The sequence below is a fragment of the Accipiter gentilis genome, chromosome 19, assembly GCF_929443795.1.
Source record: "Accipiter gentilis chromosome 19, bAccGen1.1, whole genome shotgun sequence".
Lineage (NCBI taxonomy): Eukaryota > Metazoa > Chordata > Aves > Accipitriformes > Accipitridae > Astur > Astur gentilis.
In genome coordinates this window covers 3,234,129-3,250,791 of record NC_064898.1, presented here as the reverse complement: position 1 = coordinate 3,250,791, position 16,663 = coordinate 3,234,129, and the positions used below count along the sequence as shown (strand labels likewise).

The 16,663-nt window shown below is 43.7% G+C and overlaps 1 protein-coding gene across 6 annotated transcripts in view; it reads right to left on the bottom strand.

Moving 5' to 3' along the window:
- The window catches only part of STARD13 (StAR related lipid transfer domain containing 13), a 252,009-nt gene that overhangs the window by 26,864 nt on the left and 208,482 nt on the right, over window positions 1-16,663 (bottom strand). For all 6 annotated transcript variants that reach the window (XM_049822915.1, XM_049822916.1, XM_049822918.1 and 3 more), the window contains 3 exons: window positions 11,605-11,676; window positions 9,468-9,549; window positions 1,868-1,931 (listed from right to left, as the gene is read on the bottom strand). In XM_049822915.1, the coding sequence (XP_049678872.1) occupies window positions 1,868-1,931; window positions 9,468-9,549; window positions 11,605-11,676 (218 nt within the window). The remainder of the gene's footprint in view (window positions 1-1,867; window positions 1,932-9,467; window positions 9,550-11,604; window positions 11,677-16,663) is intronic.

The window sequence follows — 16,663 nt, the reverse complement described above, 5'->3', positions numbered from 1 at the left end:
TCCGTATTTTGATGAATCACTCAAGCAGCTGTGCTAGTCCTGTGCAAACCTGTTATGCTGAATCTCCAAAGCAAGCTGATTTTGCATTTCATTGTTCAGATCACCATAGAGACTATTAGGAAAGGCAGCATCTACAGCAAAAAAGTTTACCTGGTTCGGTGCTCAATTCCAGACCCAATTTCCAGCTTTTACACTTGCATTTACATTTCTTCCTGTCAGCAGTCTCTTCCCTCTTTTTCTCTCCCCCACATTCTCTTCTACTTTCAGTTGCTCTGTATCTGTCACCACAAATATCCTTCATCCCCTCTTTCTCTATGTTTTTCTGTATTCTGCTTCTCCCTGGCCTTGTGCAGGTATGGACCCAACTAACTTCTGTCCCCCTGAAATAATACCGTAGGGCAGTCTCACTTCCATAGCAAATTAATGGTCATCTGCAAGGAGAGCAGATGAGGGCTTCAATCTATTCAGAACGGGGAGGAATGGTAGCAAAAATTAATAAAAAACAAAGATAACAAGAAAATCCTCCTTTTTTTAACCCAACATAATCAGAAACTTAAAGAAGCAAGCAAGCAAGCAAGCATACAAACCTCACACCAAGCCCAAAATACTTGTTGACGAGAAGGAGGACAGGAACTAAACAAAATTTCCAGAGGACAATCAGCGTTCACCTATATGTTGCTTTTTATAGTTCTGCCTCTTGTGCAGCCCCAGTATCTCTACTTGAACACAAGTACACGAGCTCATGTACGCAAACCAGACACTGCTCCAAGCAGGTCAACGACACTATCGATTGAGTTAGTTTTTGCTGAAGGACCTCAGCCTCTTCCTATAGTGCCTATCTGCCCAAATCATAAAGTTATTGTGTAGTCAGGGGATTTTACTGTTCCCTCTCTCAGGTACGATGGGAGTGTTTGATGTGGAAAGTGCTGGCACTTATCAAAGACAAGAAAAACCCATCAGGTCTGAAGGATTGAAGAGAAGAGGTCCCCACGGCCCCAGTGAATGGACAAAATGCAAGCTAGAGAGGCTACGTACACAGAGGAACAAATGGGCATGTGCCAAAGGCAGAATATCTGGACATTAAAACCATTCTTTGCTCAAGTTCCCTCAAACAGTGAGTAGACTGAATCTGCAAGGACACCAAAAATGCAACTCTTCAGTAGTTTTGAAAAAGCATTAGACAAACACTCTAAGGAAGAAAAAACAGACACCAAGATTCCTCAGAGTCGACAACTACCACTGTACACTACCGAAGGGCTTGGGGGAATTTGTGACCAGAAAACCAAACGTTCAACAGTTAACGCTGGACTTGTTACAAAACTCTCAAAATCAATGGGCAGTTTCTGCAGTCCTCACTGAAAGCCTTTAAGCTCAAATAATTCCCATGTTACACAGGAGCATGTAAGGATGACAGAGTTTATTTTCATATTCTTAACTGGGAATAAGTCAGTACAAGAAATAAAGAAAGGCTATTGTTTTCATCTGAGCAGCTTCCATTTTTTCCAAGCAGGATTTTCCATTGTGTACTCACATGGCATTGGCAAACGAGCCAGCCTAATGAAACCACACTGTCTTTTCACGCGCTAACTTGAATCGCGCATACGTAAAGTTTTAAGTACTGTGTGTGCCCTTTTAACATACATAGTATTGTTCCTGCTGTTTTAGTAACAGGTTTTTTCTATTTTATTTATAATTTCAAGATTCAGCAATTCACATTATCATGGGTCCAGATAATGCTGACACACATCGTTGAAAGTCAGATACACTTAACTTACTTTTAAGAGCATTACTGACTTAAAGGCTAAATTGGGGAGGTCTCATCACAAAAGCCAGGGCAAAACCAGCACATTTCATGAAGTTTCCTTACCTTTTTTCTTTGGAAGTTCACATCGAGTTTCATTGAGGCGCACTTGTTCAGTGTGTTCAGTCGTCTACAGGGCAAAGCAAATTCAAAAGATTAGCAGCCTCTGATTAAAGGGCATGACTTTTCCTAAGTTCAAAAGCTTTTCTCTTATCTGCCTGTAGGGTGCCAACTGCATACAACAGGCTTCAGAAATTACACTGGTCATTTTATTCCAGGCTATAAAACCACTGCATTAAAAGGGAATTTTAGCTTCACATTACTTGATAGCCAGGTTTTATGCATTGCCTTTTAATTCATAGACATGTAAGTACTCAGCAAAGGAAACAGGTATAAACAAACACCTCCGATAGCTGGGGAAAGGACAAGAGAAGAGGGAGGTGAGCTGCCTTCTGCAGGACCCTAACATAATTGGTCTAAAAGGGGGATTTCAAAGCACTGGTGAAAGACAAAAGAAAAAAAGATGCAGTTCCTCACTTTAGGCAGTTAGCACCTCCTTTAAAAAGCTGACATAAAGAAGAACTTTTAGCAGTTAGTTAAATGTTTCTTCACAGCCAATAGTTCCTTTCCCATACCTGTGGATCTTACAGACAGGTTAGCAGACCCAACATGTAACAAATCTAACATCTTTAAATAAAAATTTTTAGTTATTTTTTACCATGTTCATAATGATGTTACCAGGGACTCTGTAAGGCTTCTGCTCCTTAAATCCAAGGCTATCCCATGATAGGGTGTTGAAATGACAATCTGATAAAGATGGAAATTGAATGTGTGTGTGCGCCCATGTGCAGAGACAGTCAGAGGACAAGAAAACATGCTCTTTCAATAGAGAACCTACGGTGCTAATCACAATTGATTCATATTTATTTATACTTAAAGGTCCTGATTCATGAAACCATCCATCTTCTCAAAGCAGAAGCTCAGAGTTAAATATGTTTGACTTTGAATATTTTCCAGATTTAGGGCTGAATTTCAAAATAAAGAGAGGCAGAGTGAGAAAGCCATGTGCCCACAACACTCTTCTGTCAGCTGCCTGCATCCCCTGTGTCTTTGCAGCAAGAGCTGCCCCTGTTGCTTCTGGATCTCAGGAAGAGGCTGCAAATCTCCAGAACTGATAACATTTGAAATGTTCGTGATAAGTTACAAGGACACATGAAAAAAAGTATCACATCAATGACATAATCTCTCGCATAGCATAAGAACGTTATGGCATTAACATATACCTCCCCGGAACTTCTAATATTAGAAATCCTTTCAAATTGCCACCACTAATAAAGAACCAGCCAGGCAAATGTGGATCTTCCTTAAAAAAATTTCCCTCACAAAATATCACCTGCTCATTTGTGGCTAAAATACTCCACCCTAACTCAAGCCAATAAAGCCGTTATGCCATATCAGAAAAGTCCTGTGCTTATCATATTAATGTGAGTATAATGCATTCACAAGCACACCTTGCATACCTGATAGTAATGTTCTTGAAATAAATTTCAGGCTTTGTGGCTCTGTAACTATATCTTCAGCTTTCTGCCCACATATTCTCCTCTGGGATTACATCTATTATTGCAAAGCTCATCTTTTGCCCAAACATGGAATTTCTCAACCCAAAGTTGTATTTTCTTGAGGCTCCGGGGATGAATAATGTTCAGTACTTCTTTTGAGTCCTCACACCTTTACATGGTGGGTGGCCAGACCAGGGATGGGGAAGTACTCCCTGCTTCCTTGACCAGAACGTGTCCTGCAAAGCTGACCAGGAGACAGGTGCCAGCTAAATTCAGGCCCAGAGGCTCAGAAATCCTGAGAAACCACTGCCTCCTTTCAAGCTGCTTGTCAACTCTGAAAACTAAGCCACTGACTCCACCTCTCTCACCTCCATGAGAGTAGGCACCCAAGAAACTCTCCTGAGAAAGAGGCTGGCAGGTGTTCTCTGCAACTGCTTCCTCAAATTTATAAAAACCCCCTCTATACTTACTGCCTACTTGCAGTTGTTAAGGAGAAGATGTAGAAGAAAACATTTTAAATACAGCGACCAGTGCTCCTGCCATTCGCTATGGTATCGCTTGCCGTCTAAAAACCAAGGAGCAAGCCACACGCTTCAGGAATGGGAAAACAAGGAAGCAACAGCCTTTGGTGTACCCTTCGCCCTGTCTGCACCCAGGTACCTCTGTACGTGTCCAGCCAACAGCAGAAAGTGTCGTGGCTTGTTTATTAAGGGCTGCTTCTTCAGCACGGAAAGGTGCAGAACGCACTTGATTGAACCAACAAGACCATCCAAAGCCATCGCTTTCCCGCTAACGTCACCCAAGAGTGAGATCATTTCAGCAGGGACTGAGAGGTCACCTCCATAAAAGTGAATATCGTTACTTAAACTGGAGGCTTGGGAAGCCACACCATTGTCCTGGCTGCTTGCTAACCCGGCTTTGCTATGAAGAACTTGCTCCATCGAAAACAAACCTACTTTTTACTGGGTGCCGAGGGCTCAACCTCACATTTTAAATTCACCCATCTACAAAACATCGACATGCTTTCTGGCGCTTTTCCAGTGCTGTGGAAAGATTTGCCAGTGAAATTAGAGAACTAATGATCATATTTGTGAGCTTGCCTGGTACTAACAACTCCAATCAAAGCCAGTCTGTTTCAACTTCTTTTGCCTTGTTGATGTGCCAGCGGTGGCAGAAAGCTTTTCTCATCTGCTTAAAGTTGTTAGATGACTGACAGCCAAGTCCTCAGCAAGTCTTTCAAAAAACAAAAAAATAAAAATCTCTGGCTACAAAAGGCTGCCACCAATGTTCCAGTCAAAGTGACAGAAGCACTACACTTTCACATCACTGCTTAAAAACGTAGGAAAAGACTGCCTGTTTGTAATGTTAACAAAACACAAAATCTGGACTTGAGAAAAGGCAGGAAAAAACACATTAAATAAACACAAGAGAGGTGGCTATATAAAAAACAAATTATCTAGGATGCATTTGAATGCTCATTTGGAAAGCTCTGCAGTGTTCAGGGGAAGACTGCAAAATATTTACCAGAGCAGGTGCTTCACTGATATTAATTTTATTTCTTCTCCAGGCCATCACAGGTAAACACTCCCTCTACGATTTAACACTTATCTCTATGGTGAAATATCATCTCTGTGTTGAAAAGTGTCCCTTGAAACAATACTTAAACATCAGCAGAGCAATGCAGGTTCCCAAACAGAGGTATCTGGTGCTATTTTAGATCCCTTAGAGTATCAAGCCCGGCCTTCAGCTGCTGCAGGTCCTCCTGGTCCAGCCAGCCCATGGAAAAGTCTGAGATATCTTAGGAGATCTAAGATGGCAACAGACACAGGTATTTAGGGCTCTGAATCCCAACCCCAATGCTGTAATTATTAACCCTCATGATGGAAGTTCTTCAGAAGCAGGAAATCTCTGACTTTTGCATTCTGTACAACACTAAGCAGTGTTTAATAAATGACAAGCTTGTAGCAAGGCAGGATCTATTAGCTGGAAACCCTTGTGAAGGACCTGTTGTCCTGCTAGAAGAGCCATCCAGGTAATAGGAAGACAACTTTGAAGTGACTTGGAGCTCCATGCATTCCCCTGGACCTGTTCTGCAGCTGCTTCCAAGCAGCTGGTGGGGAATGCAGCCAGGGGCTGCAGGAGAAGGCACCATGGGGAGGGCTAGCATGGACAGCACAGCGTCTCCTACCTTGGCAGATCTGCAAATGTCCTCTCTTATGGATTGTGACCAGGCAAACACATTATATAGTTACATAAATTCCTCTCTGAGGGAAACATGACACTATTTCTTTATCATTATTCCTAGACAAGTTTAGGTGCTGCATACACATGCCCCTAGCTGGCTTCTTTTGGTGCTGTGGAATTTGGGAGGAGGACATCCAGCTCCTTGTGCTGGGCTCTGCTGAGGTCTGCACACTGAGTTAGGGTTCTCCCAGTACTGTCAGGGCTGGAAAGCGAAGCTCGTACTGGCATGTCCCTGCTCCACCAGTGTTGTGTGTGAAGAGAATATACTGTTTTCCAGTCCTATCACTTTTTATCATGGCTGCAACTGAGTGAGTTATCTCATAGGGTACATGCTCACATGAGGTGAGCCAACCCTCGTTGAGGTTGATGGGAGCCATTCTACTGACTTCAGAGCAGGGCTTTCTGTAGTGCATGTGGAGAGCCGGGCTTATTTCCTAACAGCACCTAGAGCAATATAACTCAGCAGATAGTACTGACTATACAATCATAATTTCAAAACTCTAATGGTAGGATGTCCCATACATAGCGACCTTAGGGTTATTTACAAGCTATCTAAGAGGCAACAGCTATGGAAAAATAGGCTGCTGACAGTTCAAATTTTAAGAGCTTCATTTAGGGGCCTATGCATCAGACGGTTACACGCTTGTTCTTTATATTCTTAGTCACTGTATTTATGTGAATACAAAAAGTACAACATGGCTTGGCTTTTCCTTCTCATCCTCTTATCTCAGCGGCCACAAAAGTTCCCAGAGCAGAGTTGGTTGCTGCTATTTTGGGAATGACACAGAGATCCAGCTATAAAATTTTCATGCCCAATTATTATTTTGGCAGCCTGACAGCGTTCGCCTGCAGATTGCATGGCAATTTTCTATTGTTCGTTACTCAATAAAATCTGAGTGGAATCTCTTGATAGATACGCCTCTAACCCAAAGGCCTCAAATTTGGTCTTTATTCTGCCAAATTTTGAAATGATATTGTAAACAGCAGGAGTGTTAGAATATCTCAAAAAGGTCACTGAAATCTTTTACAAGAGGGAGTCAGGCTTTCTGACTAAAATACTACCAGCTGCCTTAAAAAAAGAAAAGGTTCCTCTGCATTTGTGCCTCGTGTTGTCTTGTATACTGCAATGCCATAAGAAAACTGATTATAAAATGAGATCGAGAGTCTGATTTCAACCCACAATAGCAGAGAAATTCAGTGTTTATTCTAGAACCATTACCGTTCAGAGCTAAAACTCTGCTCAAACTGATTATCCACTCTGGCATTCCAGCTTTAAAATTATCCTCCAAATAAAAATGAGAAACCCATTTTGTTCAGTACTATGGGCTGAATGCACTATTAGTTAGTGTGAAGGCTTGGTCATGCATAGCTTTGAGGGCAGTTTTGGGTGTTTGACGAATGAAAGTTTGGCTCCCGACCTGGGAATCGGTGCATACAGAAATAATAACCAACCCTTTTTTTCAGCTTTCTGTTTCATGAAAGTGCATCATAGCCTCCGGCTCCTCTATGATATACTGGCATGCACCCTGTAGTAATGCCACCACAGAGCAAAGCAAAGGTAGAATACCGGCCACAGTGGTCAGCTGAGCTGTGAGGATTTCCAGTACACTGGAAAACTTGGGAGATGTTGGTTTGATAGCTAATACAGTAAAAAAGCTGGTACTGGGGGCAGCAGCTGACACTGTTCACTGTTTCTGATGAGCCTGTATCTTGACATTTGGCACAATCGCTTTTTATGGGTCGCTCTCAGCTAAAGGTGTGGAGCTGCTGAGCTACAGCAAATTAAAAGTCTGCAATCTGAAAACATAACCTATAATGTAATACTTGCATTTCTACCTGGCTAGTATAGGAGGTGTTATTCCTTTTTGAGATCTAAACTGTTTAAAAACTCCCAACAAAACTTTAAGTCAACAGGTGGTATCTTCTGAATAAAATCATTACAGAAGAAGTTACTAGACAGTCATAAACCCTTTATCTTTGAATAAAATCATTTGGAAAGATCTGTGTCTATGCTTATGTACTACAGATCTCAGTAGTATCACTTGGTTTAGGCTGACATAAAGCATTTTGTCATGAGTGCATCTCTCCAGCTGCTAGTTTATTTTCCAAAACCTCATCTTTCAATAAAAGAGGAAAACCCCCAGTCTTTAGTTGTTCAGCTCACAAAGAAATCCTCATAAATATATAAACCTAGTGTAATTGTTGTAGGTGTGAGTCTACAGAGAGGCTGGAGGAGCAAGAGGGGAGCTGTTCCTATTTAGCTGTGTAGGTGTTGGATGCCTGGTGACCATGACTAAAGTACTACCACTGCCAATTACTTCAGAGAAGAAAGACTAGGGAGATTCACAGAGCTATGCAATGACTGCACCTCACTGTTTGCTCTCACAAGAAAAAGGGACAGACATCATACTTGCACTTTTGGACGGTCCTTCAACTTTGTGGGAAAGGGCAGAGGGGAGGCGATCTCAACCTCCTACCACTTCACAGTTCCCAAAGAACAGCAAAGTGTCTCTTCCACCATGCCAGGCTGAAGCAAGGGGATGCGTGTGTATGTGGAAAGAAGGTTTCTCTAGGCATGGGCATAGCAATCTCTCCCACCAGGCCGTACTGAACAGCAGTAGCTTAAGTCTGCAGTTATTCTGCTCCCCAGCATCCTTGAGAGCAACCAGTGAAGGATCCAGGTCTTACCTACTGATTTGCCTTCAGGCACAAAGGCTACTACACAGAGAGAGAGAATATTCTGTTCTCTGTATCTGTAATAGACAAAATGAGAAGCAGTAGGTCTTGCTTGCAGCAACGGAGTTTTGGGAAAGCATTCTGGCAGCTATGCCCAGGAATTACCTGGCTCCTCCAGGAAGGAGGGCATCTCCCGGGATGGAGAGATGGACTAGATGAACTCTCTTCCAGCCCTGTTTTCTGTGGTTCTCAGAAACCCTCTCTGCAGTCCTCCATCACAGACTCATTAATCCCTGCAATGCACAGCACGATGTGCAGTGGAACGGCATATACTCTCTGATGACTTTAGCCACAGTTGCAGAAGGGGAAATAAGAGTTTTGTCCAATTATCTTGATGTTGGTGTTGTGAAAGTTTCCATAACATGTAATAAAGACTGCTTGGTTAGAGGCCAGATGCTCCTTTGTCCTTGCTGAAGAGGAGAGGAGCAGAACCCAGCTTGAGCTGAGCAGAGGAGAAAGAAGAGGGGAACAATGCTTCTGCAATGTGGTTTTGCAAAACTACCACAGAATTGCTGCTTCTTGAGTCCTGGGGGACAGTACTTGAGCAATGCAATACAGTACATTCATCACAGGCAGAGTATAAAAAGCTAGATAAACAGCAAACACAAGCCCTCTGGGAGGGGCAAACCAGTGATTAGTTGTAGCAGCTGTAGTACTGTGGGGTTCTGGTCCCAGTTCTGTTACTGGGCCAAAAGGAGAGTACCAAGGGAATCAGCAGCACGAAACCCACATCTGCTGCCAGAGAAAGTACTTGCTGAATTCTGTGCAATGAAGTTTCATCTTTTATGCTGTGCTTGGACATAAGAGTTATTCATGTGCAACTCAAATGTGACTCATTTATTCAGGGTTTGCTTGTACTACTGCTAGTTCTTTCTTAAAAGGCAGGTATTTCAAATCCATTGGATTTGGGTCTTCTCAAATCATGTGATGTTTTCTATGAGTGTAGTGGGGGTCCTAATCCAGGATTTTCCGTAAGAGAAATGAATTCAGAAGGGTGGCATTATAGATATCATTGCTTAATTCACGTAGACAAGCAAACATCTCTGCTGCTGCTTCTGCTGCTATGCTAACAATAATAAGATCAGCTCATGTTGTTAAATTATCAGAAAAGAAACTTTGTTATTTACCTGCAAAGAGGTTCTACAAGGTCCTTGTCAAGAAAATCATGATCTTTCTTTACTGCAGCAATGTCAATGGGAAACTGGGAGTCTAGAAAAGGAGACACAATATGAAGATGACTGCTTGCTATTCAAATGAAAATACATTGTCTACATTTAAAATGCTTTGCATGTGCTTGCTCACTGAAATCTAGTATGATGGATTTCACTCAGCTCTGGCTCCCTTCCAGCTCTATCTGTGACCCTTTCAGTCAATTTCCTTTTTTTTTTTTTTTTTCCTGTTAAAGGTATAGTTGAATGTCCTGTGCACCAGAAAGAGAGCAAGATTATTTTATTTTGGCTTTAATAAGATACTTAATTGTTACCTACTCTTTCTAGCGCTTAGCACAAATGAATGAGATCAGGGAATTACGAACACGCTTTATCCACACGAGCAACAACATTCTCCATTCCTATCACAATGACTTAATGAGTTATTTGCTAGACAGACTTTTCCCATGAAACGGGAATGTTCTGCAATTTTTGCTTTTAATACAGGTCCTAATAACAATGATTTCAGACAAAGGGTTACTCAAAAAAAAAAGACCCAAAAAAAGAGCTGAACTATAATGCCCAATATTAGCTAAAAAGCCAGACTAGCACGCTGGAAGCTGACATTTGTGATGAAAAGCGACATGGCTGCAACACATTAGTGGGCTCCGTAACGGTGGGACAGGTTCCAGCGCTGTGGCTGCTCTCCAGACTGCTCTGCCATGCTTAGGTACCGCAGCAGGACGCTGGGATACAGGAACTGCAGCCAGCATTTTCAGACACTGGTGCTTAACACTGACATAATAGATGCCTGTAAAAAGGACTTTGTTTTCAGAGACGCAGACTGCCTAGAGTGCCTATGGACTGTATGGGAACTGTGGGAGCCCAGCGCAGGTTGTTTTTTGGAGAGAACATCCCTTTGAGTTCAGCAGGCAGCGGGTTCTTTCTCTGGGGGAGTCGGTATCTGAGATGATACTCTGGTTACAAGGCAGACCCAAAAGTACTGCTGGGCACCCAGGGACTGTGGCAGACATACACCTATGTCGGCTTTGGTCTGGCAGGCTTATTAGTTCTTTGCTGGGCTTAACAGAGCCCTCCTGGCTCTGGCGGAGCCACCTGAGCATCTCTGCATGGTGCTCCTAGTCCCTGGGCACCCGAGCAGCGCATCGGGAGCCAGCACCTGAGCCTTAAGAGACCTCAGCTGGCCATCAGAAGCCATGGAGGTGTCCTCGGCACGATGCTGCCCGCTGCCCTCAGCCCCACGTGAGGGGACGGACGGCGTCCGAGCCGGCTCTCGGCGGAGCTGGCCCTGACCCGCGAGGTTTCTTGGCCACAGATCTGTGCGTGGAGCCGTGCTGCCTCCAGACCCAAGCTGACCCTGGAAGGTGTCCAGCGGCGTTTGGCGGAGCTGCGCTTCGGCTAATAAGCCCAAGCGGGCCTGAGCTGGCTCTGTGTCTCTGGCGGAGAGAGTATTCAGTTTGGGGAAAATGAGGATCAGCTGCAGTTTCCCTCTCAGCATTGAGCTAGGGAGAGGAGGAAAATCCCAGCCCCAGTCCCTGAGCTGCTCCTGAATGCAGCAGCAGTGCAATCACTTGCCCCTGCCCTCAGGGACGCCACTTCCCTGGGCATGAACTTTACAGCTAGGAAGGGGACATGGCCATTCGCTTTTAGTTAGCACCAAAATACGGGCTTTTCTTGCTTTGCAAATGTAAAACACAGTTCAGATTATTCACTTTTGCTAACTGCAGAGTTTTCAATCTTATTTTCAGCAAGACTGAAATTTTCAGTAACTTTCAGTGCTTTCAATCTTATTTTAGACGCAGTTCAGGAAGTTTAAAAAAAAAGAAACCAATGTATTTGGATTTTTTGTACTTGTTTTTGTTAACCTTTGAGATTTACACAAACTATGTCCCTCTTTTTTTTTTCTTCCCATGGCTATGAGGGCAAGAATCTTACTTTTCTTCAGGCACTGGTATGACTCCAGCAGCTGAAGCTTTGTGAAGCAGCCAGCCATAGCCATAACGCAGTCAAATGTAGAGTTGGCCGACTGCAAGCTCTCCTGGCAAGGGCCCAGTGTGCTTACAGTACCGCACAAAGAGGAGAAAAACCTACTTACCCTCATAGAACTGAGCATATTGGGGAAATCCAGCTGCACGTAACCAGTCACACGCTTCCTTTGCTTCGATTTCTGAGCAGAAAGAGAAAAGAGAAAAGTTCACACTTCATTATTTTGCATTAGAAGTTCTTTAAATTATAAGGAAATAGCAGAGACTTGCTAGTAGCTGTTTGTTGCTTAAAAGTACTGTCATGACTCTGAAGTATTTTTTTACAGCATCAGAAAATAAAAGAAGAGTCCCTTAAAGAAATCCACCTGCCTCCACAGGACCCTGGGGTTTGTGTAGCTGCTTGGTGACCAGGAAGAACTGTTAATCATCTTCACACAGCAGGAGAAGCTGCTCATCTAGGTTTGTGGTCCTGTGTCCTATCCTCCCCCACGGGTAAGTTTTTGGGGAAAGGCGAAGATGAAGCAAGGTGGAAATGGGGTGATAGGGAGCATGCCCTGTGTTTTCTCCTGCTCTGACACTTCTTGCGGAGAAAAATCCCCCGTTAAAGCCACTGAAAGCTCTGCCAGGAAAACTCCAGTGCAGGTCTAATGTTACTGAAAGGAAAATCGCACAGGTAGGATGCGCGTTCCTACCTTCAGCCATTTGAATTCCATTATGTAGACTCCCTCCATCGTCAATAGAGAGACGGTTACTTCCAAAGGGAGATTCATTTCACCTTAAAGTAGTGTCTAAAATAGGTGGGATATATCAACTACTGACAATGCTTTTCTCTTGTGGCTGCTAACAGAGGGAGGATAAACAGCTACAAGTGTGTCTGTGCAGCTAAATAAAATAGATAACAGGCAGTAGCTTCAAGCACTGGACCCCAGACTGCTCGCTCTTTAATTTTAATCTGCTTGCAGGCCTGTTTTGGATTGTTTCAGTTATCAAGACAAATCTTTTCTTGAGAAGGCTACTACTAAGCAGTGAGGAGAGGAATCAGTCTGTGTCATCTTGTCCCTGCCTCTCCACTATTTATAAGTATGGACACAGCTGATGCGGGACGGTTTCCCCCTTTCAAGCAGCTTTTGCTGGGTAAGATGTGTCCTAGCCCCATGGAAGAGGCGGGGAAATCATCAGCTGGGCAAGGAAGTAGTCCCTCCTTATTTTGGGGGTGACAGTAGGGATAGGTGAGCATAAGGGAATGGAAGGAAATCACGCTCAAAAGGGGGACTACACGAGACCTAAAGCTTTTTGCACAGGAGAGGCAGATCTATGCTGTGCAATTACTAAAGCAGCAGTAAATAAACATCAGCTACACAAAAACAGAGGATAAATTTTGAAGTGTCTCCAGCAAAACAGACTTTGTGCACTCCAGCAGTCACACACGCGGTTACGCACCCAACCTCGGAGATGACTGATGCGTGTTGGCAGTAGGGTACCTCCATTTTTACCAAGCTCCATGGGCTCGTTTTATGGAAAGCAGTGTGCCAGGTCCGGCTCTGCCCAGCACCTGCACCGCCTCTATGCGCAGCTGCTCCCAGAGCAACTGGAGGAACAACTGAAAATAGAGGCTCACCCAGAGAAATGTGGGTTTCTGGGGAAACCTGGGCACCGTCTCCTTGCTGCCCAGATCTAGATCAGGATCTACCACTTGAACAGTTTTGGTTTACAAGATCAAAGTCAAAACACGTATCTGCATCTCTTACATTTGCAAAATGGTAAGGAATGGAGTGTGCAGGTGTTGAAGAAAGTAGACATTTTATGTTGCTTATTATTCAACCTGAATGAACCAGTCAAGGGGTTTGGCACATTCATGGCTGTAAAACTTAGGCAGCCATAATACCAACCCCTAAATATAAAGCAAGCAATGGAACTGGAAAAAGAAAATCAGGCTCAGTTGCTCTTCTGCATGTTCTGCCTTGCATGCAAAAAAAAATTCCAGTTGTAAATCTGTTTTCTACTAAAATGCATTTTTATAGATAGGAGATGCTGGCATGAATTTTTCCCCATGAAATTCTGTTCAAATCACTCATTATAGCTCTAATGACTTTACCCACTGAAGCTCACCGTAAAACCTGCTTTGAATATACTCTGCAGTATGTGACCCACACACCTTTCTGCTCCTCTAAATACCGAGTTGCCAGCAAAGTTTGCCACAGAAATCAAAATTCAGAATACAAGGTCTATGTATCAAAAGCCTTATTTCCCAAAGACTATTAGACAACCAGTAACAGCTCTTGCAATGGCAGAAATCATTAGCAGTGCTGAAAAGGATTTACCACCAGGTCTTCATTTGCTTTGACATTAGTTCATGTCAAGGCCAAAAAAACGGAGTATGAAAGTACATTCAGTTCTTAACACTGCACAAAAGAATGAGCAGCTTACATAAAACGTGGCTCTCACTACTGCACATCTGTGTGCTGAAAGCACATCTCTATTATGTTCCAGTGAGACTGAATATTTTTATTAAATGCTTGGAAAAAAGACAAGTCTTTATACTTTTTTCTTTTGCTTAATTCAATCTCATGAAACACAGATGAATCAATCCTATTTCAAAATGTATTTTACAACTCAGAACAGCTGTATGTACATTCTAGCTTCATCTGGCCTGGAAGCACAACTAACAGAGGCTGTGGGTGACAGAGAATGCTACCATTTAATGCTCTTTTACGCTTATCATATTTCAATGTTTTTTGCAGTTGACTGCTCAGAGGAGCTTGCTGAGGAATCTTCCTGCAGCTCAAGTGAGATCTAAAAAATCTCAGGTTGCAATGGGTGAATACTTGCAGGGAATAACCAAGGAAGTAAATCTCACCCTTTTTTGGGTTGGGGTTTTTTTTTGTTGTTGTTGTCTGGTTTCTTTGTTGTTGGTGGTAGGTTTTTTTGTATGAGGCTGTTTGTAACACACTGCAACCAGTCAAAAATGACTAACTGATTAACTTCTGTCTTCAAAACTTTGACTCTGTCTCCTCCATGAAGGCATCAATGGGGAGTATTCCCATTTCCTGAATGACCACCTCAAACAAAGAGATTCAGCCTTGAATAAGAAGATTTGCTAACTCAGCTTCCAGGATACTGGGCCTTGGACACGTATCAGTGCCCAGTTCCACCCCATATCTCTCTTTCCTTTTTGGTCTTATTCAGAGGACGGGAGAAGTGCAAAGTGCTGCTGGCCCAGCCAAAAATATGACTTTGCTCATACAAGAGTATTTCCACTGGCTAAAGGCACCTGTTCCAGCCATTCCCCTCTTGGCCGGTCCTACATTTTGGGTGAAAAGGCACAACCGAGGATTTACTCCTCAGCAGACACCAAAGGTGATTTCTGTTCTCTCACTCTGGGCATGTAATCCAAGTTACAGTTCAGAATTCAATAGAGATGCTTTCATTATTGGATATTGTTATGCTTAAAATATAATTTGAGATGCTCAGTTTAACCTTCTCTTTCTGTGCACACACTCTAATATTTGCTTTTTGTTACTTGCTAGTTAAACATCAGTGAAGACTTCTTTGAGAAGGCATGAGCACAGCACCAAAAAGACCTCACTGAAGCTGTCAATGAAGGGTTGCAGAAATACTTTTGGCAGTGTTGGTCCGGTTCTGTTCCCATGTCCGGGCTAACGCAGGGGTCTGAACCAGCCTGCAGCCGCTGCACTGTCTTGGTGCAACCCTGAAGGACCTGGAAAACTACATGTGTTCACAGGTGGCTCCAAGGCAGCTTGTCAACAGCACAGAAAAGGGCTGTCATACTGAGAAGAGGGATTTTAGAGAGGACATGGCTCGTAGTTTTGAGCTCAAGGCTGGCAGGAGCCACAGATCCTCCCAGAAGAAGATGAGCCACTGCTGACCCACAAGCAGCATCTCCCTTGGCGTGACCAAAAGGCTGCTCATCCCAGCACACCCGATGGTGGGGTTGTCCTTATGCACTACTGCCCTGCTCTGCTGATGGAAAAAAAGTCAGGGATAATTTACCCACTGCTTTCCACTTGCTTGAGCAGCAGTTAATAACAATCATGAATTATTAAGGCTAGATAATAATTCAGTCACAAATATTGACAAGCATCAGTATGTCTCACAGTACTTGAATTCTCAGCAGTTTTTTTCAGTTTTTAGTTGAAGCTTGTCAGGAAACAAATTTCTTTTTTCCATTTCACTTTTCTACCAGTAGCAAGTTATAACTGAGACCCACACATGCAAAAGCCCTCCAGCCACATTTCTGGGGAGATGGGGGTGATGATCTCCTCAGGGCCTCCATATCCCCCCCAATTACCAGCTCTTCCCAGAAGGTATGTCCAGAGTCCCCTGCGCACAGACGTTGCTGCCGACCTTCCTCGCATCTCACCCCAGAAGCTGCCCTTGCTTCACCGAAACCTTTCAGTGCCCACATGCAAGCAGCAACTTAAAACCTTGTCGCACACCTCTTTGATCATCCAAGCCACCTTCCTCCCCACCATGGGACTGTGTTTTAGTCTTTCCTCCTAGACCTGTCCTACTCTATATTAAACTAAATGTTTATCAGAGACACCAATACAGTAGCCCAAAGCATATATCGCACAGTACAGACTGAAGTGCAAACCTCTGATCGATTTTTTCATTTATTTAGGTTGTAAGTAGAGCGAAATAAGGAGAGAGAGGTTCACCCAGGAAATGTGACGGATGTTCAGAGCACAGCTGGGACTTGGCTTTGAGTCCATCTCTAGCGTTACGCAGGTTTGAGCTTGTCTCTCACAGACCACGTGGGTGCTCTGGCTATTCTGGGGCTGAAATGGAGACAGTTGCTTGCAGTCTTTCTCTCTCTTTCAACACTCTCCCTGATTCTTCACAAACTGCTTTGATGGTGCCCAACACCAGAGGAAGACTCTAGCAGCCAGGTGCCACCAAAGCGGACAGCCGCCCTTGCCCACCCCACGCCAGCTGGCTCCTTCTCCTGCTTCCCTTCGTGCCACACCAGCTCCTGGCTAACCCTTCAGAGATGTAGCTCAAGCCTCTGAGCTGGCAGAAAACTAACCCCCCAAAACTGGAAACGGCCTGCTGTTGGGTTAGCAAGCTGACCCAGATCCTCTAAGGGTCCTGTTTAGTCCACATTAGCTGCATTTTAATGAGCCCAAGAAAACCAAACCACTGGGACAG